Raw genomic sequence first — 25,003 nt, forward strand, 5'->3', positions numbered from 1 at the left:
GCAGGAAGGACCGGAGCTTTTCTTGGCCCGGAGTCTGAGAGGCCAGCTTCACCACAGCCAGCTTCACAGTGTTTTTTTCCTCCAGGATTTCACAACCCAAGCTGGCACTGACAGCCGAGATAAGATCAACGTTCGGCCGATACAGCACAAATGTGTTTCATTAAGATCCTTCAAGAAAAATACTGACAGACATCGAATACGAGCGATTATTAAAACGCCAGCAGGAAACGATATGAATCCACCCTCAGAGTACACCAGGTATCCAAGTAACGTCACACCCCGCTGCACCTTTACTGCGCCGGGCTCACAGGAAAACTACACCCAGCAGAGACTTTGATTAGGAGCATTGAAAGGCTGCGAGTAGGTGACCATCACGGCGGTGGACCGGGCCTCCGTCATCGCTGTCTGTGTTTATTTGTTTTCTTTATTTCTTTATTTCATTGATTTTTATGGTTTTTAATACTTTTTATGTTATTAAATTTGTAATTTTAGGTTTTATATTATCTTTTTGTTATTCATTTTTAAATATTTACATTTTTTAAAATTCTGTGTTCTGAATCTTCCTCCTGATCCGGTGATTTATCTTCAGAGCGCTCTCTTTCTGTGTTTCTGTCTCCAGGGTGAGGACGATGCTCTCCTGATTCTCGGCGTCCTCGTCCACCCCATCACCTCCACCATGAACCACACTCCCAGCCCCCACCTGTCCGACGGCGGCAAGCAGGCCGGCGGCGGCCTGCTGTGCAGCCTGGGTCTGGGATCCGACCGGGGCGTCCGCTCCCCGGACAGCCTCACCCACACCCCAGCCCCACAGGAGGAACGCCCAGCTCCAGCCCCCGCTGCTGCTGTCGCCCGGGCTGGGGGGCCTCGGGCTCGGCTCCCTCGGGCCATGGGCGAGGCAGCCGGAGCCGACTGGGAGAGCAGGGAGGAGCTGAGGCTCAGGGAGCTGGAGGAGGCTCGGGCCAGGGCCGCCCAGATGGAGAAGACCATGAGGTGGTGGTCAGACTGCACCGCCAACTGGAGGGAGAAGTGGAGCAAGGTGGGAGAAATGTAGCTCTGTGGCACGGAGCAGGGTGGAGACCGGGCTGGGTGGGGCCCTAGGTGGGGATGTGCTTCAGTATCTGAAAGAAAGGCTCAGTTATGGAGCTGCAGATGTTTGTGAGCAGAACTAATAATAATGACACTTTTCTCTTACGATGACATTAAAATACATTTCTATGATATTGGTCCACAGTGAACCTGTATGGAGGACCAGTGATGCAGAAATAACATTAATAATAATAATGATGTAATACAGACGCTGAGCTCAGATGTTTTAGATGACTTCCTATAAAGCGGTTTGATAACCCGCCTGCTCAGTCGTCGTCTTTGTTTCCAGGTTCGTGCAGAGCGTAACCGAGCGCGCGACGAGGTCCGTCAGCTCAGGCAGCGGCTGGACACCCTCACCAAGGAGCTGACCGGCGTCCGGCGCGAGCGGCAGGAGCTCGCCTCGGAGAACGAGACGCTACGGCAGGAGACGCTGCGCCTGCGCGGCGACCACACGGCCCCGCCTCTGTCCGCCACGTCCCCCTCCTCCTCACCCGCGCACCCCCGCGGTGCTTCCTCGTCATCCTCGCCGTCCATCCCCCCTTCCTCCCCAGCGTCATCCTCCTCTTCCTCTCAGGTCCACGGCGACGTGAAGCTGGACAGGGCGGCAGAGGGACCGCCGGGATCTCCAGAACCAGAACCGGTGAGGGACGTGGACTTGGACAGGCAGAAGACGGGTCAGAAGGTGAGCGTGCTCTCAGCTTCCTGCAGAGGATTCAGGTTTTGGTTTCAGACTGATTTTCTTCCACATGATGTCCTGCTCTGCAGACTCTGCAGGTGCTGACCTTTAACCTCTGCAAACTTTAGTTTTACGTTTGTGCTTTTAAATGAAGCATCTGCAGGATGGAGCTCCGTCAAACTCGGTGCTCATGTGACCTGAAACAAATGATGTAATCATCAGTGAACTTACAGCCTCACTTTGATCAGTGGTTACTGCAGGGGGACAGATCGGGCGGGTGTTCCATTAAGGAGCATTTTAGGGTTGGTGCTTAGTGCATATGAAGGATCTGATGATGGTTCATCCATGGACATCAGTGATTCCCGACCCAGCAGGCAGCAACGTTTACAGGTTACTTGATTATGTCAAGAAATCTGTAAAAAAATAAGTAAACAAATAAAAATATTTACAAAAGAAATGAAGTGTTGAGTGGGCCTGAACAGGATTAAGCTTAATTTAGTAAAATGGTGACTAAACCTGAGACTAACGTTCAGCTGTTGGAGAGATGAATGAGTGAACGTGGTTTAACGCCCGCCTCCTTCACATCGGTGCGCTCGCATCCTCGGCTGCTACACGTGATCCGTGAATGTAGGCCACTCGGGCTGCTGTCTCCACTATGATAAAATACACCCCTGTTATAGCACCAGAGGGGTGTGTGTGTGTGTGTGTGTGTGTGTGTGTGTGTGTGGATGTGGATGTGGGTGTGTGTGTGTGTGGATGTGGATGTGTGTGTGTGTGGATGTGGATGTGTGTGTGTGTGTGTGTGTGTGTGTGTGTGTGTGTGGATGTGTGTGTGTGTGTGTGGGTGTGTGTGTGTGTGTGTGGATGTGTGTGTGTGTGTGGGTGTGTGTGTGTGGATGTGTGTGTGTGTGTGTGTGTGTGTGTGTGTCTGTGTCCTGTTTAGGAGGTACAGCTACCCTCTGCCTGTGCACCTGAACACTAATCACGCCCGTGTCTCCAGAGGACTCAGCGATGCTGCGGACGCTGTCTGCCTTCACTGCCGTTGCACCCATGAAGACAAACATGGCAGGACATAGTTCAGCCGTTCATTCACTCTGTGGAGCTGCTTTGTGCTGAAAACCTCAAACATCAAACTGTTTTTGGAGGCCGATGTAACGTTCAGGCTTTATTCTGCCCAATAAAAACAGAAGAATGAAAACGAGACCGCACCAAAAACTGTAATGGGCTAAAAACGAGTCCGCCACACGTGTAACAGCATCAACAGCTTTCTTCACTGCAGGACTGCAGCTAATGCTGTTTATTGCACCATGAAAACACAATGAATGTGTTCTGTAGTTCATGTTATTGTAAAATTACTTCCGTGGCATTAAAATGTCCTGATTTGGTTTATCGTGTCACAAAGTCCAGAAACTGAAGCTCCTCGTAGCTCCACTCTGAGACTCGCTCTCTCCAGGCTCGCGGGCATCGTTTGATGGTCAGGGTGTATTCCCGTCTTTCCAAAAACATTCCCTTTGGGAATTTCACAGCATGGTTTCCTGTTTCACAGCGAGATATTGCAAAGCTCTTCCTCGGCCTGGAATCAACTGGAGACCGGTCTCGCAGGAGTTTTGCATCCATCGGCTGTGAGCAGAGGAATTTTAATGAGCAAACAGAAGCTCTCTGTCCGTGGTGGTGCCCGGGAATGTAGTGTTTACGTGGAATACAGACTGGAGGGTGACGCAGGAACCTCGACACACCGGCCGTCTGTCCCGGGGGATCCCGAGCTGCTTCCAGGGAAGGTTAGAGTAAACATATCATCAGTGAGTGCTACCCTGAGTACTCCTCTCAGCTGGGATTACCTGCAAAACCTTCAGAAATCCTGATCAGATGCCAGAACAACCTCACCTGGCTCCTTTTGACATGTGGAATTAGCAACTTTAGTCCAAGCTCGTCACATCATCTCGATCTGAGCTGACTCACATCAGGCACCAAACCAGAGGGATCAGTTAAGTCTCCATCACTCTGACCTCAGGGGACCCTCGGGTCCTCAGGGATGCTGAAAGTGCAACACTGGCTTTAAAGATGGTACCTGGAAGTGCTGCTTCATGCTGACGTAAACCAGTCCAGATGGTCTCATCGGGAATATGAGGCGCCGTTCTTTGGAGGCTGGTGTGGACACACTTCCTGCTGGGCAGAGGCTGCAGGGTAGACCGGGATCAGTCAGAGACTCCTGAGTGTACATCTCCTCCTGACCTGGGATCTCCTCGGGATCCCTGACAGGCTGGATGTGTGGACCAGCCTGTGACCCTCCCTCAGGTCAAAAATGGGCGGATGTCCATTATCATTGAGAGAGAGCGCCGTCACACGGAGGTTTCACGTTTCTTTCATACGATTCATATGATTGTATGATTTAGAGTCGGCTTCGTCCAGTAGCACAAATCTCTTTGGCTTTCGGTTGAGTTCTGAAAGTGCTGCTCGGTTTTATCCGTGACCTGTACCTGTAGTATCAGAGGTAATGAATCATGTGACTAAAATAGGCCTGAAAAGTTGTCCTGCGACATCCTCTCAGCAGCTGGGGGACGTTCCCCTGCGGTCACGTTTAAATCATTCTGGTTCTTGTTTTATTCTCGACAGCAGCTCTCTGCCGTGGGCAAGGGCCCACTTCCACTGGAGGCAGCGGCGACCTTCACCTTCAGTCTGCACTAACATCTGATTGGCTGCTTCACTAGAACGTTCTGGTGTCGGGTCTTTAGTTTTTATATGTGAGAGTCATCAAACCCAGGGGCAGGAAGTGAATTTTACTCATGAGCTGCAGTGCAGGCGGAGGTCGATGCGGTGCTTCACCTGCACCGTGCCGTCGAGCTTTCTACCGTGAAATCTGACGGCGCGTGGAAAGCGGCAGATCTGAACGAACTACAGCGTTACAGAACCCGAAACGATGAGCGGGACAGATTTGGCGTGCAGTGTGAAACACGTCGGGGATGTTTCTGGCCGCTTTGGCCTCCGAGCGATCATCAGAGCGTCATTAAAGCGCCGCAGCCTTCCCGAGCGTTGTTGCATCCATCCGTGCAAGTTTGAGTTCATTAAACTTGAATCTGAGCTGACGGTGAAAAAAACGAAGGCTGCAATCAAACGCAGGATTTCTGCGGTTTGTCTGCTGTTTACAGCGGCGGTGGGTCCCTCTGTTTCTCCGCACACATGTTTGGGCTGCAGGGCTGCATGTAAACCGTGATTATGTGTCTGTCAGCAGGCAGCAGAGGTGGTCTTGGAACGGTGGCTCGCTGTTGCTCTCACAGAGCTCAGCCTCATTTCCTGTCTCCTTCCATTGTTCTCCTCTTTGAGTGCTTCCACATGTCAGGCTTTGTCTCACCCACAGCGGCGCAGCGGGGCCCTCTGTTGGCCGTCGCCTGTAATGACAGCGGCAGCGTGGCAGCTCTGTTTTCCACGTGTTGGGACAGAGCGTGCTCCGTGACGTTGTGTCGCTTTTCCTCACGCGTGAGTCTGGACGACACAGTGCTGTTTGTGTTAGTGTGTCGTCCACACTGGAGGGTTTGCTGTCATCTTACAATAATCCAAACTGGAGCACTCAGTGAAAACAGTGACATTTGACTGAGTCGTGATCTTTAAGCTTTCAGTCAGAAGAGCAGTGGTAGGGCTGGGCGATATGACCCAAAATTCATATCTCGATATTCTTTAGCTGGATGGCGATATAAGATATACATCTCGATATTTTTTTAAAGCCATAAAGTAAGAACAAAAAGAGAGTTCTTAGTCACACTGTGTCCCAGATGTCACACAGGCACCTTTATTAACATACAGCGCAGATGTACATGAAAAATAACATAACAAAGAGCTCACAATTGTGCAGTCAAAATGTAAACTAAAGCTGAGCATAATAACAAGCAGCTGCTCTGTTCCCAACTTCTACTGCGTGACTGACAGCCTGGAGTCTGAAATCCTCTTTGTAACCATGAGTCTTAACAGGAGCCATTTATGGTCCTTATACACACAGTACGGTAATATTACGTTGAAGCACAGTACGTATCACTCCGCGAGGCTCCTCGGTAGCCGTAATGCTCCGACAATCCATCAAGCGGTGCAGCTTAGCTTAGCAAAGTCGAACTCAAACATTTATTGACAGATTGCTGAGCGCTGTGTATCACATAAAATCGGTTCGCGGTCAGTAAGCACAACCAGAATTCATACAAAAGGCGCGCAGTCAACTTTTGAGGGAATGAAAGGATTTTAGGCGTCAACACGTTAGCCCGGTTAGCTCGTTAGCGCCGTCTGAGATTTGCCCCGTTAATGCAGTTATGGCGTTAACGTCACGCTGACAGCACTAAAATAGTAATCTCCAAATGTTTTCTTTTTACAGACGAGCTGCTCTTTAATAGCTGCCGTCTCCATCTTGTCGTTGCCTGCAGGTGAAGCTATGGGGGAGGAGGGGGAGTTGTTTCAGTGAAGGAGAGTATATATATATATATATATATATACTCTCATGAATAGAATGTATAGAATAGTAATAGAATAGAATAGAATAGAATAGAATGTAATGAATAGAATAAAATGAAAGGAGTATATATAACATAAATAAATAGATAAACAGTTTGGTACTTTTAAAGGTTCTGCAAACTTTATTATGACAGCGACAAAACACAACAACAGTGCTTCAGAGACCCTACAATGTGTGTGTGAATGTGTGTGTGAATGGGTGGATGACTGGTTGTGTAAAGCGCTTTGGGGTCCTTAGGGACTAGAAAGCGCTATACAAATACAGGCCATTTACCATTTACAATAATACAGAGAAACCTCCAACAATCATATGACCCCCTATGAGCAAGCACCTTGGCGACAGTGGGAAGGAAAAACCCCCTTTTAACAGGAAGAAACCTCTGGCAGAACCAGGCTCAGGGAGGGGCGGGGCCATCTGCTGTGACTGGTTGGGGTGAGAGAAGGAAGACAGGATAAAGACATGCTGTGGAAACACCCGGGGGGTGTAAGTCAGCTTACAGGGGGAAGGAAACGTGTTGGCGTTCCAGCTGATTTAGAGTCCTTGTGGGAAAAAGCCTGTTTGATGATTAAAGCACAGAAGCACACGCAGCTGGTGTCAGCAGGGCCAGCAGGTGGTGGTCAGACTGGGAGCTGTGCTCACATACATCAGCTTTATGTTGGGTGTTTATTCAGCTGTTTACATTTACTGTGTGCTTGATTGGTTTGTCTCCTGCTTCTCGGCCCTGACTGTGGGCGGCTCCTGGTCCGCGCCCGGGATGCCCATCAGATATTCGGACCCATGATCAGTGCAAAAACCGAAAGCTTTACACTGATTAAGAAGCGTGGAGATGCCCCGAGTCTTGACTTGCAGGTGTTTCTGCATTTTGACCCTCCGTCATCTACAGAAGCTGCACACGTCAGCCACAGGTGTTCTTACTGCTGTACACGTGTTGCTGTCTCAGCAGTTTGTGTATAAACTAAATAAGGTTGAGGCTGTTTTCTTTTTTAAATTTCTTCTATAAGTTATTATGGTAGCATGAATTTTTGTGACGCTGATAATCGTGTTGTAAAAACCTGATATTGTGATGATATCGTGACGCCTCAGACTGAACTTCTGTTGGACGCTTGATCAATAAAACAAAGCATGAAATTTTTTATCTGCTGAAGTAAAATCATAAACTCTGATTGGACGTGACGGCAGGTTATTGATAAATCAGGTTTCTGACTTTCCTGCTCTCCTCTTCAGTGCCGGCACCTCCCAGTTTAAACTGTCTATCAGTGTGATTGATATATCGATCGACATTTACTTCAGTAAATCTCAGCTGCTTTAGTTTATCTCCGAACGCCTGCAATGGTCTCAGCTTTGATGCCAGAATGTCCTTACTTTTGAGGGAGCACTTGAAGGCAGCGTGCTGGATGTCTTAGAAACGAGCAGCTCTGGATCGTGCGGGAGACGAGTGATTATTCTTTGACCTCTGTGGAGGAAATAAGGAGGAGATCTTTGCTGTCCGCCTGCCAGAGGGGACAGATTTACTGCATGCAGCAGGACGAGCGCTACGCTTAGTTTGATTTCTGTTAAGGTCATTAAAAACACGCCACGTGAAAATGATGTGAGACTTCGCTGGCAGCAACCTCAGAAATTCCAGTTGGGTGGGTCCAGATTTGGTGCTTTTTTTCATGTTATTTTCCATCATAACTTCATGAGGAAACATCCACATGAGATTTTCAGGGCTGTCAAAGTTTACACCAAATTGCAGAAACTGTTCCATGTTTCAAGTCGTTGATCTGTTCTCTGAGTAAAACACAGCATGTCTGTCACATCGTCGCTCTCTCTCTCTTTACCTGCCAGCGTGCGTCCGTATCTCCCACCTGTGTGTGGTTTAGCCTTCATGTCACCGTCTGACCTCCTGGTCTCTTTGTCTCCTTCTCTGTCAGGACCTGGAGCAGCTCGATTCCGTGCTGCGCTCCCGAGCTCCGGGCGCCGACGCTCAGGAGGCCTGGGATGGCCGCGGCGCCGTCAACCCGGCCGGCTCGCGCCGGCAGGAGCGAAGCCGTCAGCTGTGGGAGGACATGGGGACGACGGAGGAGGACTCGAGCAAACTGAATGCCCTGCAGCTTCGCCTGGACGAGTCTCAGAAAGTCCTGCTGAAGGAGAGAGAGTAAGAGACGCTGAAGCGTGAAAAACACGACTTCTGTTTCTGGTTCTGTCAGCAGGGACGATTCATTCTGCTACATGCAGGGACACCCGAGGTCGAACCATCAGAGTAACATAATCTAGTCATAAATCAGCATTTCACCTTAAAAATCAAACAGTTTCCATCTTGTCTGTATTGTTTTTTATCGACGCTCATCGAAACTCATTTTACGTCGTGAGTTATGTTATCGTTTCCACACCATCAGAAATCTGTAAAGACAGAAACCTGTCGGCTCGACTCTGAGCTGAAGCTGTAAGAACGTGAAGATCACAGAGAAATGGCGTCAGCTCGTTGTCCTGTCATTAAAAACAGAACGTTTCACAGGAAAAGTCTTTTTTTGGATCCGCTGTAAACAAGAAAGCAAACAAACCGCAAACACACGACAGATCGTACAGAAACAGGAAGTCTTCTGCCATTACATTTATTTATTATTTTAATACTCTGTTCTAGCACGAGTGGGGAGTGACGGGGAGTGTGGCGTCACTCATTCGTGCTGTCTGTGTTTCCCTGCAGAGACAAGCTGGCTCTGAGTAAGAGCATCGAGAGACTCGAGGCTGAGCTCAGTCAGTGGAAACTGAAGTACGAGGAGCTGAGCAAGAGCAAGCAGGAGGCTCTCAAACAGGTGAGGCACAGCACAGGGTCACCTGAGCACAGCGGACGCTGCTTCGCGGGACGGTCCGTCTTCTTTAAACGTGCGCTCTGACTGTTTTTCTGCTAACAGACGAGCGCTCGTGTCTCTGAGCTCTGTGGTTCATCGATCACTGACCTGCTGTCGCACAACGAGAAAACAAAGACGGAGCAAAGCAGCCGAACCAAAAGAAACCAAAAGGAGCAAACATGAGAAATACATCAAAAGTGCAACAAAGGAAGTCAGACTGCGTGATTCTCAGCGCTCGACTTACAGCTTGAATTTCATAGAAAATGTTCCTCACTTCAGATTCTTACACACAGTTTGGTCCACATGACGCTCGCAGACGGTCCACAAATAATTAGTGTTCATAACATTTAGTCAGCAAACGAGCTGAATGTGAGAGCTGCTGACGGCGTTTCACAAACAGTAAAATAACAAGTCTGCATTTTTCACATTTGAATTTCATTTATAGCTCCAGTGATCATGAAACAACAAAAGGAAGATAACCCAGTGTGCAGCAGCTGCACGGTTCAGACATCACGCGTCCGCTACGTGTGTTCAGTTTGAATTTTCTGTTTTTACTTCTTTATACAACAGTTACTGTCAAACAGCATGCAACTGATGCAACAGGACAGGCGCAGCTAATGTGCACAGCTGACCTTCAATTCAGCAATAATAACAACAATATCAATAATAATAACAACAACAACAGCAGCAGCTGTTACAAATAAATAGAAACACGAGTTGTTAAACATTTCAGTGATCACAGTTTTGCTTTTGTTTAAATCATAATTTTGCTTTTGTGTTAAAATTTTCGGGTCTTTGAATGTTTTTATTTCTGGTGTGAAAATGTTCAAACCTGTGGCCTCTGTGATGATCGCGCAGTGATCGTCAGTCACTACGAGTCATAAAAGTGCCCTTAAAATCGTTTCAAATGTCCCGGCAAGTCTTCTGCTGCAGGAGGCCTGCTGTGCTCAGCAGCGTAAAGATGATCACGGTCCAAATCATAAAGCCGAGTGTGACGATCTGTCTGTGTCGAACCACTAGGGGGCAGCACAGCCCTGCAGACGGCAGGTCTGACAAACATGAGTTTAATAAAAGCAGCAAAGGGAGCGGGCGGGGGGGGCAGAAGATGTGAGAGATGTGTAGATGATGATGATGAAGGTGACGGGGTTTGGAGATTGTTAGAAGATGCAGATGAAAGCGGGATCGCGCTGCAGGTTGGAGGAGGCGAGAGGCAGAGATGAGGAGATATGAGTGGGGGCGGGGGGTCACTCTTATCTCCACGCATGCTGTTTCAGATCCTCCAACATCACAGGAGGCGTCTCACAGTGTCTGCTTTAAAGAAACAGGCGCCTCCCCCGAAAAATGTCCAAATAACATTAAATGTCAGGCGGCTTAAAGATGAGACGTGGATTTATTTCTAACATCAGCCTGAACGATGCCGGGAAAGCCTGAGAGTCACTGAAAGATCAAATGTTCAATGTCTTCATCCTGCAGCTGAACCTGCTGAAGGAGATGCACCAGGACGAGCTGGGACGCATCTCTGAGGACTTGGAGGACGAACTGGGGGCTCGAACCAGCATGGACAAGAAACTGGCCGAACTACGAGCTGAGGTGAGGGAAACCTGACAGCAGCGTGCGAGAATCATGACCCCGAGAAGAGCCGTGAAAGTGAAAGCCGTGAACGGACATGTCTCTAACATTTATAAACAATTTCATACAGAATTAGATTAAAAATGTCAGACTGTCGATCCTGTGTGCACCGGCGTTTGCTGTGAAATCTGAAGCGTGTTGTGTGTTTCCTACAGATGGAGCGGCTCCAGGTGGAGAACGCCGCAGAGTGGGGGCGTAGAGAGCGCCTGGAGACCGAGAAGCTGGCCCTGGAGAGGGACAACAAGAAACTGCGAGCTCAGGTTGAAGACCTGGAAGAGCAATTAGCCAAGCAGCGCCGGCAGGCCGCCTCCGCACTCGACAGCGACCTCAAGGCCATCCAGACCGAGCTGTTTGAGAGGAACAAGGTGGGCGGGGCTTTCTGTGTGCTTACTTCCCTCTCTTCTTTCCTTTTCCTCACGTGTTCCTCCACGGTGTCATCCCTCACGCTGCACAGCTGTCAGGGGTTTTAGGTCCTTTATTTCACCGACACCATGGAAATCCCTCCACAGATGTAGAGACAGGCGGCGTTTGGTCCGAGGCGGGCATCAGCCGGCTGAATAACAAGGAAATCATAGAAGTAAACCAAGTCTAATCAAAACTTCATGACAGTCTGAGGTCCTGCTGAAGGGGGGAGACAACGCTGGGTCACGGGGTGTCCCTGTCGTCGTGGTTACATGCAGGTTAACTGGCATCCAATAATAAAGATGGAGAAACTTGTAAATGGGCAGAGACGGTGAAAGGCGCTGCAGGTTCATCAGCTTTAACCCGTTTCAAAGGGTTGGAGATAAAAAGTAGAAGACTAACAAACTTCAGCTTTTATTTACTTCAAGTGGAAGATGAGAAAGTTTCATTCAGGTGAAATAGCGTACCTGTAACCTTAGGTCAGGTGGTCGTTAAAGCCAGACGCCCTCCGAGCGCCCGACGCTCATCCTGCTTCTCCCACAGCTCGTTAAATAAAGTGATGAGTTAAAAAGAGAAAAGATTTCTTTGGCAGCTCAGAGTTAACCTGAGTCTCATCAGGTGCCTTCCACCTGTGACGATCAGACGTTACTTAGGCCCAACACACAAAGCTCACTGTGGTGTTTCCTGCAGCTGACGCTGGTCACGTGCTGCACATGCAGAGCGGCCGCAGGCTTTATGCCGTGTTTGTGTCGACGTTACGGACACAGAGATGTTTCCACCAGCAGCTGCTGCCTCTCACATTTTTACTGAGTCACAAACGAGGTTTAAAGTGCAGGAAGTTTGGTTTCCTGCACACCGAAGAGATCGCTCTGCGTGTTTGTGCCCCGACCTTGTCTTTCAGGAAGGCGTGCGTGTGTGTGTGTGTGTGTGTGTGTGTGTGTGTGTTCGAAAACAGAAAGATTGATTGTGTTTAGTGTTAAAACCACAGTATTGATCCGCACAGCGAACAACAAACATGGCGAGTGATTGAAACGCACACACACACACACACACACACACACACACACACACACACACAGGTTGATTGATAGCAGAATCATCTTCATCCAAAGTCGAGGCTGTGGATACTACGGCACAGATTGATGTTCACTGTCTCACACACACACACACACACACACACACACACACACACACACATGGACAGTGTGTGTGTGATTCATCATTTGAGCTGCTAATAGATGGTGTGTGTGTGCAGCGTGTGATACCTGTGTGACCCTCCGTCTGTGCATGTTTGCATTAATCGAGGTCCATCACACCGCCATCGCTGTCAGCTCGCTGCTCGTCGTGTCTGTGTGCGAGATTCGGCTGCACGAACGTTTCAAAGTGTAAAAAACAGCATCTTCCCATCATTGGTCGGATAAGTCACCTGATCACAGTGAGGCGTGATGATGAGGTGAGGTAGGCTGAGGTGCGAGGAGGTTTAAGGAGCGACTTTGGCGCCGGTTAACCAAAGTGGGCGGGGTTAAACTTTTGAACTGTTCCCAAATATTCGAGGCGAGTTATCGAAGCGACCTCCAGCGGGAGGAGTGATTCACCAGACTGAATCACTTCCTGTGTGCCATCCCCACCGTCCAATCAGCTGACAGTTGTAACCAAGTGAATTCATAAAATACTTAATAACAGCAAACCGATAAAAAACAAGCAGAAAACACCAAAGATAATAAAAACTCATCATTTAAATTCCTGACAGAAGAAGAAATCCAGCAAAAACTAATCACAGGTCTTTGAAAATGATCAAACCAACACAAGGATAAATACAATTAACTGATAATAAAAAGCAAATTATTAAACGCCCAAACAGAAATCAGCAAAAGAAGCAGAAATGAAATAAAATAATAATTTAGGTGAGACTTCCTAAAGAGGAACTGAGCACAGCTGGAGTTATGATCCAGCAGGTTGAAGCATTAAAAGCCTGATCCAGGTGACCCGAGGGCTCAGGCGGGTTCATAGTTCATCTGAGAGGTGCTGAGCTCTGTGCGCGCCTCCGCACGGAGCTGAGGCCGATTTTTTTTCAGCTTCCTGTGAAAGTGTGTGATGCTGCTGCAGTTCGCAGGTCAGACTCAGGCGAAACAATCGGATCAATGATCAGTCAACATCTGAACCTTCCCAGGGCAGGAAACACTCCTGCTTTATCAGCACGTTTAAGTTTTGGCTGAGAGGCTGAAATAAGTCCAAATCTGAATCATGAGTCACGATCCTGGCAGCACAACACAAACGCAGGACTCTCGAGGGAAAAGGCTGCAAACATCCAAACAGAGAATTCAGAGTTCAACAACTTCAGAACTCCAAAAATGAAGACAGCAGACAAACACGAACAGGCTCGGGGTGGAGACACAAAGGACAAACTACATACACACAGAGTAAGAGACTATCAAAATAAAACAGGAAGTAACATCGACGAGACATGAGAGGATACTGGGAATGAACTGAATAACCAGGAATCACACATAAGTCTAAACACCGTCCATCACAGGTAAAGATCCAGGATAAAACACAAAGAATACAAAACTCTCAGAGTATCAGAGAACTACAAACACAAAATGAACAGTCAGCAAAGACGTCGGAGGAACCGCACAGAGCGCAGAGGCCACTCTACATCAGGAATGATGCAGCCTTTCATCTTCTTTCATTACTGCCGACAAGCATGGCATCACACGGCGAGCCACCCCGTGCTGTAAGCGCTTCGATCGGTCGAGTCGTCTGAGGTCAGGTCAGGCCGAACGGTGTGCATCCCAGAGTTCAGCAGGGTTGGATGCTGCATCAAAGAAACATCTGGAAGAAAATCAATGAGTGGATAAACTGTCTCCATATGAGGAGGTTATTTAGGTTTTTCCTCAAAATGTTACACTGCAAATAAACCTGATACGGCCTGTAGGAACAAGTCTGCAAGGACGGTAACCAGTTAGAGAAACATCAGGAATAAATGATTACAAGGGAAACAGAGAGACGGGTTCACGCTTCAAATACAGGTCACTCCTCTGTGGGCCGCCCGTCCCACAGCTTGGACCAAACAGGACAACGATCCCAGCACAGCAGCAAAGAACGGAGCTGCTGCAGTGGGCCGAGGTCCAGACTGAGAGGGTGTGTGTGTGTGTGTGTGTGTGTGTGTGGTGATCTCTGGTCCTTTTAAATGGCCTCATTAAGCAGCAGGATGGGTGGCAGAAGCGTGTGTGTGTGTGTTTGTCAGTGTAAGTGGCCTCCATTACCGCCCATCCCACAGGGTTATTTATGAAGATGTCAGGCTTATTTAATGCTGCATTTAACACACACACACACACACACACACACACACACACACACACAGTAAAAATTCAGCCTAATGAATCAAAGGAAGTCAGACAGAGAATAATAATTAGACACTGTGAGCTGAAGAGTGTGACTGAGCTCGTAGTCTGTGAGGAAGACTCTGATGAAGAGGAGGAAAAGATGGCAGAAGGACAAGGAAGAAGTTTGTCCTGGTGGACTTCTGTCAAGGACCTGTTCAACGAGCTATTTAATAAAAAAAAAATGTGGGACAGGAAATGGCAGAATTTGCTGGTTAATTGTGATTAGAGCTTCAAAATAAGAGCGAGGCGTCTGATTGGTGAGCCGCTCTCTTTTTGTTCCCAACCTTTCATTTTACTTCCTTCTGCTCCATCTTTTCTTTGTCTCTCTTTACATTTTCTTCCTCTTTGTGTTTCATTGAGCCGATATCGTCAAACCGCTCCGAGAAGCGCGCACAAGCCCCTCCCCCACTGTACGACTCCCGGGCAGCCCTCGTTATAAAGCCAATTCTCCTCTTCATCGTCTGTGGGACTGCTGTCTAAATTAATGCTAAATTCTGCATGACAGAGGGTGAAGGAAGAGTGTGTGTGTGTGTGTGTGTGTGTGTGTGTGTGTGTGTGTGTGTCTGTGTGTGAGAGGGGGGCGGGGTAAAATAGCTGTGGTGATTTTGGGGGCTTCTTTTTCTTTTCCTCTTCACAATAAAGCAGCGTTTTGTTAAGGTGATGCATGTGTAAACACCTCTGTGTGTGCGTGTGCGTGTGTGTGTGCGTGTGTGTGTGCGTGTGTGTGTGCGTGTCTTTGTTTTCTGTGAGCAGACGTAGCAGCAGACTTCAGGGTCTTTGCAGTCAAGGAGAAACATTTAACAGGCAGCACAGCGTAACACACAGAAACACACACACACACACATTTGTAGGAAGGCAAACATTCCTGCTCATACGCCGTCCTGTAATCCATGTTTATGGAGTCAGGGACTCCCCGCCCTCCCCCCTTGCCTCCCTGCCCTCCCCGTCCTCTCCTCTTCTTCCACCCTCTCAGACAGTCATCGTCTGGAAATGATAAGACTGGGGGGATATTGAGGTCTCTGACCTGCTAAAGATAAAAGCAGGAAGTCCTCACACTTCTCTGGCCGCAGATATTAAAATTAAATCACCTGCAGCAAATTAACTGAGTTCACATTGAGCACGGTTAACTGAAATAAGGACGGGTAAGATTTTAGAGATGTGTCGTTCTAGATTCTGTTCGCAGGTCTGGTTCTTTATTAATTTCAGAGCAGCGTTTATGAGGAAAGATGGAGGCGGCGAGGGACGGCTCACCGTGTGTAAAAGCATGTTTGTTCTGCAGTATCAGAAAGTCATCATGGAGAAAACAGTTTTATTTATTTAGCAGCAAATTAGCACAAACCAACAATCAGACGGTCCTCTGTGAGCCGCACTCGGGGAGGATGAACCCGGGTCGCCCTCTATTGTGTTTTCTGCCCCTAACGTGTCAGAGTGAGAGTGGTAAATGCAGCAGCATCACTGAGACGTGGCAGAGAATCACCTGATCCAGCTCAACAACAAGCTTCATCGAGAGGGAAATGTAGAGTTCGGAGACACACGAAGGGTCGGAGTGAAGTATAAAGTGTAATTATCTCTTGAATGTAACCATATTTTATTAAATAAGTCATATTCATTAAACTTGGAAATATGATTATATTTTTTCCTGGATATGAAACTGTATGGGGCAGCACGGTGGTTAGCACTGTTGGTTCACAGCAAGAGGGTCCTGGGTCGACTCTGTGTGGCGTTTGCGTGTTCTCCCCGTGTTTGCGTGGGATCTCGGGTACTCCGGCTCCCACAGTCCAAAGACATGCAGTTAGTGGCCACAGGAGTGACAGTGGCCACCCTGGACAGGTTCCCAGTCTGATCAGGACCCGCGCAGCGTGCAATTGTTGGTTACAGCACTTTTATTTTGACCCACAGTGTTTTCCGCTGTTTCAGCACTTTGTATTCAACCAGGAAGCCAGCTTTCCAGCACCTTCCCAACCCCAGACACTGAAAAGGCAGAGCCAGAGACCACACCCCTGCCACACCCATCTCATGCATGGTGGTAGCTGGTTATAGGCCCCTGTGACCCTGATAAGGATAAGCCAAAGATAACGGATGAAACTGCACAGCTAGGGTTACATAAAATTAAATGTTACAGTGAAGGCTGTAGACTGATCTGTAGCTGATCGAGCGGACCTGTTCCTGTGTTGGATGTTCATGATAAACATGTCCAACCTTTCTAATAATGAGCTCGCTGTATGTGCAGTAATCTCTGCAAGACAAAAACTCAGATTAATCTAAATACGCAGTTTGTCACAGTTTTTTCTACCCCTGGATACGGATGATGGCGCTGAGAGGGGATAGAAGCCCCACCCACCAACTGCTCACGCATGTTTATGAGGGGCAACCAATCAAAAGAAAGTTGTCTTAAAAGGGGAGGAGCTAAAACAGCTGGTTTCAGATGGAGGATGAACTGAGGGGCTGCACAGAGGATCAGGTACAGAAGGATTATTTTGGACTGTGAATCATGCAAAGCTGCTCTGGGGGGGTCAGTTAGCATTGCTGTGGTTCCTGTGATACAGATCCACTGGGATTATCCCACAGGTGTTTGGATTATCACAGAAAATAATCTCTGTTGGAGGTAAAAGTTTATGATAATCCATAAACAGGCGCTACTGTTTTAGTCTAATAGATGAAGCATCGTCACATGACTCGAGCGTGGCTGAGCTCCTGTGTTTCCCAGGATGACTGTCCCTGACTGGGACATGTTCATGGATCTACTGACATATTTTATGTTGGAGGACCAAACATGCAGATGTGAAGCTCGTGTCAAACTCTTTACTCCAGACGTCCAACCTTCTGACTTTGAGAGGATGGAAAAGGTCATTTCTGGGTTTGAACATTTCCAGAATTGTTTTTGCTGGAAAAGTAATCCAAGAAAATATGCAGTGTGTCATATAAGCAAGTACTGTGTTGCCCCTTTTTAAAGACGTTACCAGTAAGGAGCTCGCCAAAGCAGAGCAGTCATGTCAGACATGTTTCTGACCTCCTGGATTTCTGCCTCGTCCCACTCTCTCGCCTCCCTCTCCCGCAGACAGGCTGCACTTATCTTTGTTCTTATGCTTCACCTTTCCCGTCCTGTGAAACACCACCTCTCCAATTACCACCCTCCACTCTTCATCTTCCTCAACCCCTCATCTCCAGACCCCACCCCCTCTTTTAATCATCCGTTCTCTTTGTTTGATCTGGCTCTGAGCTTGCACTTGTATTTGTCATTTAAATACTGACTGAGGGGGGAGGGGAGGAGGTGTGTGTGCAGAGTCTGAAGGAATTTGTCATTATTTGAACAACAGATTGGACCTGAATTCCTCCTCCAATCAAACTGCTGTCCGTGCGCCGTCTCACTGAGGACATAGAGATCGAAGTTAGTAATAAGATAAAAATGTAATATCTAATAACGCTGAGAGATGGATCAGAAGTACAGATGTAGATAAATAAGGATGTTCCCACTCCCCGGCTTTTATTATCACTGTATGCGTCTCATTTCTGTCCATCGTAAGTTCAGAAAAGCTTCCTGCTGTCTGGGGAGCCATTAGGCTGCGGGGGGGGGGCATGAAAGTGCAGTGAGCGGCAGTGGTGCATTATTAATCATGCCATTAGCTCCAAGTGCAAACCAGTCAAATGGAGCTTTTGTTGTGCTAAACCTGACTGTGACCACAACTACCTGCAATTACACCCTCGTAAAGACACGATTTCACGTTCCGATGCTCCTCGGAGAGGCTGCGGTTGCTTCTGCCTGCAGCTGCTTCAGAAACCTGAAGTCTGCGGCGTGCAGCACACGATAAGGAAGTGCACGCTTTAAAGTCCTTCATCTGTCAGAGTTTCATATAATCCTCACACAAGAGCACAAGGCTCCTGACGTGTTCGTGTAAACGTCCGTCGGTTATTTACTCAGAACTCAGATTCTTTTAAAACGTTGAAGCATTTAACATTAGCATTTAGCCAGAGATCATCTGACAGGATGTCATGAAATATGCCAACAACCACAAAACAAGAAAAAAATCAAACCGTTGCTCTAACATCACTTTTCCATTAAAAAAAACGTTACCTGGTTGATAAATGAGTGAAGCCGTTCCAGATCGTGGTTAATCAGTGACAGCTGTGAGAATCTGAGGTGGAAACGCCAACATCTGAACTCTTTCTCTGTCCTCAGGAGCTGGCCGACCTTCGCCACATTCACGCTAAGCTAAAGAAGCAGTTCCAGGAGAAGACGGCAGAGCTCGCCCACGCCAACCGGAGGGTCGAGAGCCACGAGGCCGAAGTTAAAAAGTTACGACTGAGGGTCGAGGAGCTTAAGAAAGAACTGGGACAGGCTGAGGATGAGGTAGGAACATGGCTACGCAGGTATACGGCTGGGTCACAGATTATGGTTGATCTCATCTGCTTATCCAGCTTCTGACTGCTGACCCCGCCCACATCTCCATTACTCATTCCAAACAACCGACCGACTGACCAGATCTGATCCCTACCAGTCATTCCCGAAAAAACAACCAACACACAAACAAACCAGCCAGTCATGTGACCAACTAACCAAAAGACAACTAGTCAGTTAAAAACTGAGCCTCCTTCCACCAAACCAGCCGACCCGGCAGCAAATGACAAACGAGCAGCAGACTAACAACACAAACGACCAGACAACTGGCCAAACCAATCAGCTAACCATCAGACCAGCCAACCAATCAGATCTGACACCTACAAACAGATTTTGTTAGTTATTCCAGACAGCAACAGACAAACCAACAAGCAGCCAGTTCAAAACTTTATGAACCTCCATTCTGACAGACTGAATTAATCGAACAGCTGACCGATAAATACTTCTGTGACTAGGTGTGGGGTTTTCCTCTTAATATTTTCAGGACAATTTAAGGTGATAAAAAAACGTCTGGTGTATTTAAAGTGTTAAACATTCATTTTGAAGCTGTCTGTGTGGAGAATATTCCACAGTGCTGAATGGAAGCATACTAGCTGCTACAGCTTCGGTTTTTGTGCCTTATGACATGTTTTGCACATCGACCGCTGTGTTTTGGCGCCACAGCAGTGTCTTATGTGTTTGAGTTGTGCCGTCAGGCTGATATCGTGCAGTCTGAAGCGGGATTTATGCGTCTGCATTTTTTGCATTTCCAGCTGGATGAGTCTCAAAATCAGACCCGGAAGCTGCAGAGGTCTCTGGATGAGCAGGTGGAGCAGACGGAGAACCTGCAGGTGCAGCTGGAACACTTACAGTCGAGGTAAGATATGCGTAAATCTCTTTGCACCCGGTGTCCTACACCTGTGTCTCATTTCCTGTTGTAATACAAACTCAGTCACTATTTGCTGAAGCAGACTTGACTGAAACATGATGGCCGACGGCGGCGTGACATTTATGACTCGTATCACTAAAATGTTAGAAAAATTTCTTAAAACATTTGACTCACAAGTTTTGATGAAAAACATTGTAGCAAATTTGGTTCATGTAAACCTGATGCTGAGCTTGTAAACAGCTTGTTAATGTTGCCCTGTGGCAGTAGGGGAGTTGTAGTTTTTAGGTGTTGTAGTTTTATCCAAGCAACGACAGCTGGGCCTGAAAAATTAAGCCAGTGCTGAAAGCTGCTAATGTTGGAATGCCGGGATGGAGAAATCGGCAGTTCATGCAAGCATCTCGCTTCTGACCGCATGGACAACATCCATCTTTGAGATACAGTCTGTTGATTTTGTACTTTAGCATCTTCTGTTCCTTCCCTGCCAGCCCACAGCTCCCACAGCTCCCACAGCTCCCACAGCTCAGCTCAGTCTGTCCCGTTTCTGACACAAAGACTTACACTCAGCAAGAGTGTCAGCATGTTTAGTAACACTTCTCACACTCCTGAAAAGCTCTACGGGCTCTTACTCAAAACACACCACCTTCAGGAGCGCGCACGTGTGTGTGTGTGAGTGTGTGTGTGTGTGTGTGTGTGTGTGTGTGTGACGTGAAGCTGACAGCCTACTTGTAGCTGCCAGGCTCAATGTGAGTCTCGGCACTGCCTTCATTTATTGTTCAGAGATTAGCTTTGCTGTGTGTGTGTGTGTGTGTGTGTGTGCCTGTCACTCAGCTCTATCAGCTTTGCACAGTCCTCCGCTCCTCTCTTCCTCTCCTCTATGCTCTCTCTCCCATTTTCTCCATGCTGTTGCTCCAGCACCCAGCAGCCAATCACTGAGCTCCCGGTCACAGGTTGCCGTAGTAACAGGGAGCTCGCTCTCTCTCATGCCTCTGCTGATGTCGCGGAATGACAGGCATGTCGGCATGGCAACAGCTTGAGAAGACTGACACAATCTTTGTGTTTTGAGGTTTTGTTGAGGGCACCGCTTCTCTTCGTGCTTTCATTCAGTTTGTCGGCGGCTGCTCGGCTGTCTGTGCTGCTCACAGCGTGCCGGGTCGTCGTACACCGGGTCTGCAAAGCATCTGAAGCCTGCGGCCTGTCTACCATCCAGCAGGGGGCGATGCCTCTCAACCTGGTGAACCGTTTCCTGGAAAATAAAGAGGGTAAAAGTAGCCCTGAGGTTATGCCCACTGTAAAACTTTTCCACATCAAACGTGTGGCGATGGTCGCTGTGGTGACCCCGTGAATAAACAGTAAGAGTGGTCGAGGATGAAAGCTGAGAGATCTGTTGCAGTTGTGACGCCTGTGTCGTTTCTTACCTCAGACCCACGGCTGAGTCGCGGCTCACCTGAGTCCGCGTGTTCACCGACTTTGTCTTTGTGCATCATCCAGTTTCATAATTTGAACATTTAATGAAGTCCATTTTATTTTAGTGATGCAAACAGTGGGAACTACCAACTTTGCAATGAGCTTGTTTAAAATTATGACAAAAGGGGCTCGTTCAAGACCTCTTGCAGCTGAAGTGCGTCGCACCCCTGCTGAAAGTGTTTTATAGTTGTACAGAGTCCCTGGTTCAGTCTGGGACGAGCTGCAGTTATCGTACTGTCAGGCTGTGCTGACCACGTCAGGAAACCATTCCCGTATCGATTTACACACAAACACACACACGCTTGTCTTTCAGCCGACGGCTGCTCGCGTTGGTGCCGCTCAGTCCTGCTTTCAGACCACAAACCAGCCGCTCTCCCCTCTGCGTCTGAGTGAAAGTGTCAGTCAAACAGAGCGTGCCCGAGAGCGCTGTGATCCATCTCCTTTACATGCACAGCCTCAACTTGGAGACACCAGCTATCAAACAGTCACACAGGAACTGTGTCGACTTCATACAGTTCAAACATCCTCATCTCGTGCAGGTGTTACAGAGGATATTATCTATAGAGGCCAATCAGTTTGTGTATCAGGCTGTAAAAATTGGTTATTTCTGCTGGAAAGCTTTAACATGGGAGTCTATGGGGACTGACTCACTGCTGCCCCTGCTGGGCGTCAGAGGAACTGCAGGTTTTTAGCACTCTCGCATGTTAAGTCTGTTTTTTTTTGGGGTGAATCGCCCGCCGACTGATTTCACGCAGTGTCTGGAAAACACTTTTCCCGAAGTCGCTGAGCGGTCTCTCAGCCCGTGTGACTGAAGTGAGCGGACGTTATTTTAACCCTCTCTCTGTCTTCCTGTCAGACTGCGGCGGCAGCAGCAGAGTCCCGGTCTTTTCGGGAAGATGCGATCGGCTCGCTTTGGTCCTGAGAACCCCGACGGTCCCAGCAGCGACGTGGACGAGGAGGACGAGGAACTGCAGCTCCAGATCCCATGACATACACACACACCTGCACGCACACACGCACACACCACACGCACACACACAGACATCATCAGTCGCGTGGTGATGGCGAAGATTGTCGCTCTCGGCTGAAAGCTGACGTTTGGCAACACAAAGCAAATCCGTCCCAACCAGCGAGCAACATTTCAGCCCGAATCCGATCAGCTGATCTTTACAGCGCACCTGTGCATGCGCCTGCAGCGACAGGTGACGGTGTCTTCGACCAATCACCATTTAACAGAACAAAGAAGCTTCAACAACAGATGTTATCCGTGCAAACACGCACGCACACACACACGCGCGCGCACACACACACACAGCAGGATGAAGCCCAGCCGGAGTGTGACCGGCGTGAACAGGAAGTCCGGATCGTCTGATCCTGATTAAAAGAACTTAACTCAGGCTGAACTGCAGGACAAGCCGACATGTTTTTATCCTTTCCACGTACTCGCTCATTCGTACCTCACGTCATCATCACGAGCATCACAGCTGCTCCAGCTGTGATGCTATATTCACATCTGCAGTATTAGAACTCCGCCCAGAGGGAGAAAAGCCTTTCGCACCCTCTGAGGTTCGAAGAGTTCAAACAGAGAAATTATTTTACGCAGTGTTTCTGAATTTAAGTTTTTCTGCCAAATACCAAAGTGTTTAAAGTTCACGGCCTCGCTGAGAGCACTCGAACGCAGCATTCACACGCAGGAAACAGGCGGCTGAGGAGTGTGACGCTGCTCCACGCGACGATGTCACGACACATGACGCTGTGCACCTGTACACCTGCAGGAATCACAGGTTTGCAGATGTAAGACGTTCACTTTCCTCTGCTCCCCTTCTGAGGCCACTCGGAAAGATTTAAGTCTCTGTAGGTGAGTGGGCGGGGCCAGGCTGCAGGAAGAAGTCCTACCAACAGCAGATATTCAGAACACCCGCTGAGCCGTATAATGTGTTCTCAGCAGGACTGAAGCTCAGTGAAGTTTAAAGTGTGTGAGAAAGTTTCACATCTATGAGGGAGGAGTAAGGGAGAGAGGCGTGGCAGGGCGGAGTCAGAGCGTTTGGAGCGTTTAGGTGGTGAGCAGAAGCACCTGTAGCTCCGGCTGTGTGTCTGCTTTTATTTAACCTGAGCTGCTTTCTGCTCGCTTCCAGAGAGATAATCACTAACGCTAGCATTAACTCAGGGTACACCTGGGATCAGCCTCTCACCTGGAGTTCAGGTGTTCCCCAAATCAAATGCACACGTGTCTCCTGTTGATCCACCTGTGCAGGCTTCCTATAAGTTCTCAGTTTCATGCTAGAAAACATCCACAAACCAAATCCTCTGTGAGCGGTTTCGTGGAGGAACCTCCATCCTAACCCTTCTTCTCCACCAAACTGCACCCACCAACCATGTCAGTGTGCATCCATCTGAGCCTTCTTACCTCGGAGCGTCACATCCTGCTGCAGCTGCGTCGCTGACGGCACAATTTGACGCCCTGCAGTGTGAACGGGTCGGCCGAGCTGCGACGTCAGCTCGCTGCGCGCTTCTTTGCTTTAGCGGATGTAGACGGTGGAAAGTAAGTAGTCCCTAAATGAAACTGCAGGGTGTGTGTTTTTCTTAATTTTTGAGTAAGTGGGTGAGATACCTACGGTGGCCCTGAGAGACCAAACTGACTACAACTTAAGAAAACACCAGCAATGAGAAAAACGCTGCAAAAGCACACAAAACACAACGGAAATAGGAAAAAAAAACAGGTTTCCAAAAGCACAAGGGAAGTGTTTCTGGGGAGACAATAGCCCGACGGACCAGAATATGCTAAGAATTGCGCTGGGAGACAAAAGAAGTGGAGGATCTATTGATTTTGTGAGGAAAGAAATGATGAGAGGTAAGTATGTTAGCCTAACTATTAGCCTAAAAATTCGTCATCAGTATTCAATGAATCATGAGAATATAACACGCTTACCTAACATGTTTTGGTTCCTGCAACTGGTCCGTCGGGTTATTGTCTCCCCGGAAACACTTGTGCTTTTGCAAACCTGTTTTTTTTCCTATTTCCGTTGTGTTTTGTGTGCTTTTGCAGCGTTTTTTTCATTGCTGGTGTTTTCTTAAGTTGCAGTCCGTTTGGCCTTTCAGGGCCACCGTAGATAGCTGCAAAAAAAGCATTCCCAATGAGTGTTTCTGACACTGCACTAACAACAGGAAGGAGCGCTTTGGATTTTGAGGTGAAACATTCCTGAGACAAAGACGATTTAGACCCAAATGATCACCCGTCACAGTCTGGGAGCTGAAGCTTCCTGTAATGACTCAGTATTTAACATTTTCATGTTGAGTGTCCAGATGTTGTGAGGGAGGATGGGAAACGCTCCAAAGAAGCTCTGAGACCACGACCTGAGAACCAAACGCTTCAAAAAGATCCACTCATGAAACAGTCACACGATGCCGCTGTGACAGCAATAAACCATTCATCCATTCATTCATTCATTCATTCGTTCATCTTCCACCAGCCTCGCCTTCACTCTGCCTCAACTCTGATGCTGGAAGGGGACCAAGACATTTGTACTGACCAGGATTCTGTATTCCTGCTATTTATGTTGTTGTTCTGGTTTAGTTTTTATAAATGATCTGTACCACCGTGTTTTCTATTAGCTCTATAAATGTCAGCTGTACATACAAACACGAGTCCCCGTGTGTTTTTCCTCTGTGTGCTCTGTGATTTATTCATGTGTGTGTCACAGTAATGACAGAACGCCGTAATTAGCCTCGGCTTTAGCTCCAGACAGGCACTAATGAGACAGAAGCAGGGTCGA

At 48.1% G+C, this 25,003-nt stretch overlaps 1 protein-coding gene across 2 annotated transcripts in view; it reads left to right on the top strand.

Moving 5' to 3' along the window:
- The window catches only part of ccdc102a (coiled-coil domain containing 102A), a 51,452-nt gene extending 27,730 nt beyond the window's left edge, over nucleotides 1-23,722 (top strand). Inside the window, exons 1-10 of one of the 2 annotated variants that reach the window (XM_003437514.5) lie at nucleotides 22-403; nucleotides 620-1,036; nucleotides 1,376-1,768; nucleotides 8,168-8,391; nucleotides 8,941-9,049; nucleotides 10,559-10,675; nucleotides 10,870-11,079; nucleotides 18,680-18,850; nucleotides 19,651-19,754; nucleotides 22,087-23,722. In XM_003437514.5, coding sequence (XP_003437562.2) covers nucleotides 677-1,036; nucleotides 1,376-1,768; nucleotides 8,168-8,391; nucleotides 8,941-9,049; nucleotides 10,559-10,675; nucleotides 10,870-11,079; nucleotides 18,680-18,850; nucleotides 19,651-19,754; nucleotides 22,087-22,219 — 1,821 coding nt within the window. In that variant the 5' untranslated portion in view covers nucleotides 22-403; nucleotides 620-676 and the 3' untranslated portion in view covers nucleotides 22,220-23,722. Of the gene's footprint in view, nucleotides 1-21; nucleotides 404-619; nucleotides 1,037-1,375; nucleotides 1,769-8,167; nucleotides 8,392-8,940; nucleotides 9,050-10,558; nucleotides 10,676-10,869; nucleotides 11,080-18,679; nucleotides 18,851-19,650; nucleotides 19,755-22,086 lie in introns of those variants that run through there. The other variant, XM_005447836.4, reaches the window with a different exon arrangement.
- Nucleotides 23,723-25,003: the final 1,281 nt, after the last annotated feature.

The sequence above is a fragment of the Oreochromis niloticus genome, linkage group LG1, assembly GCF_001858045.2.
Source record: "Oreochromis niloticus isolate F11D_XX linkage group LG1, O_niloticus_UMD_NMBU, whole genome shotgun sequence".
NCBI classification, from domain to species: Eukaryota; Metazoa; Chordata; class Actinopteri; order Cichliformes; family Cichlidae; genus Oreochromis; species Oreochromis niloticus.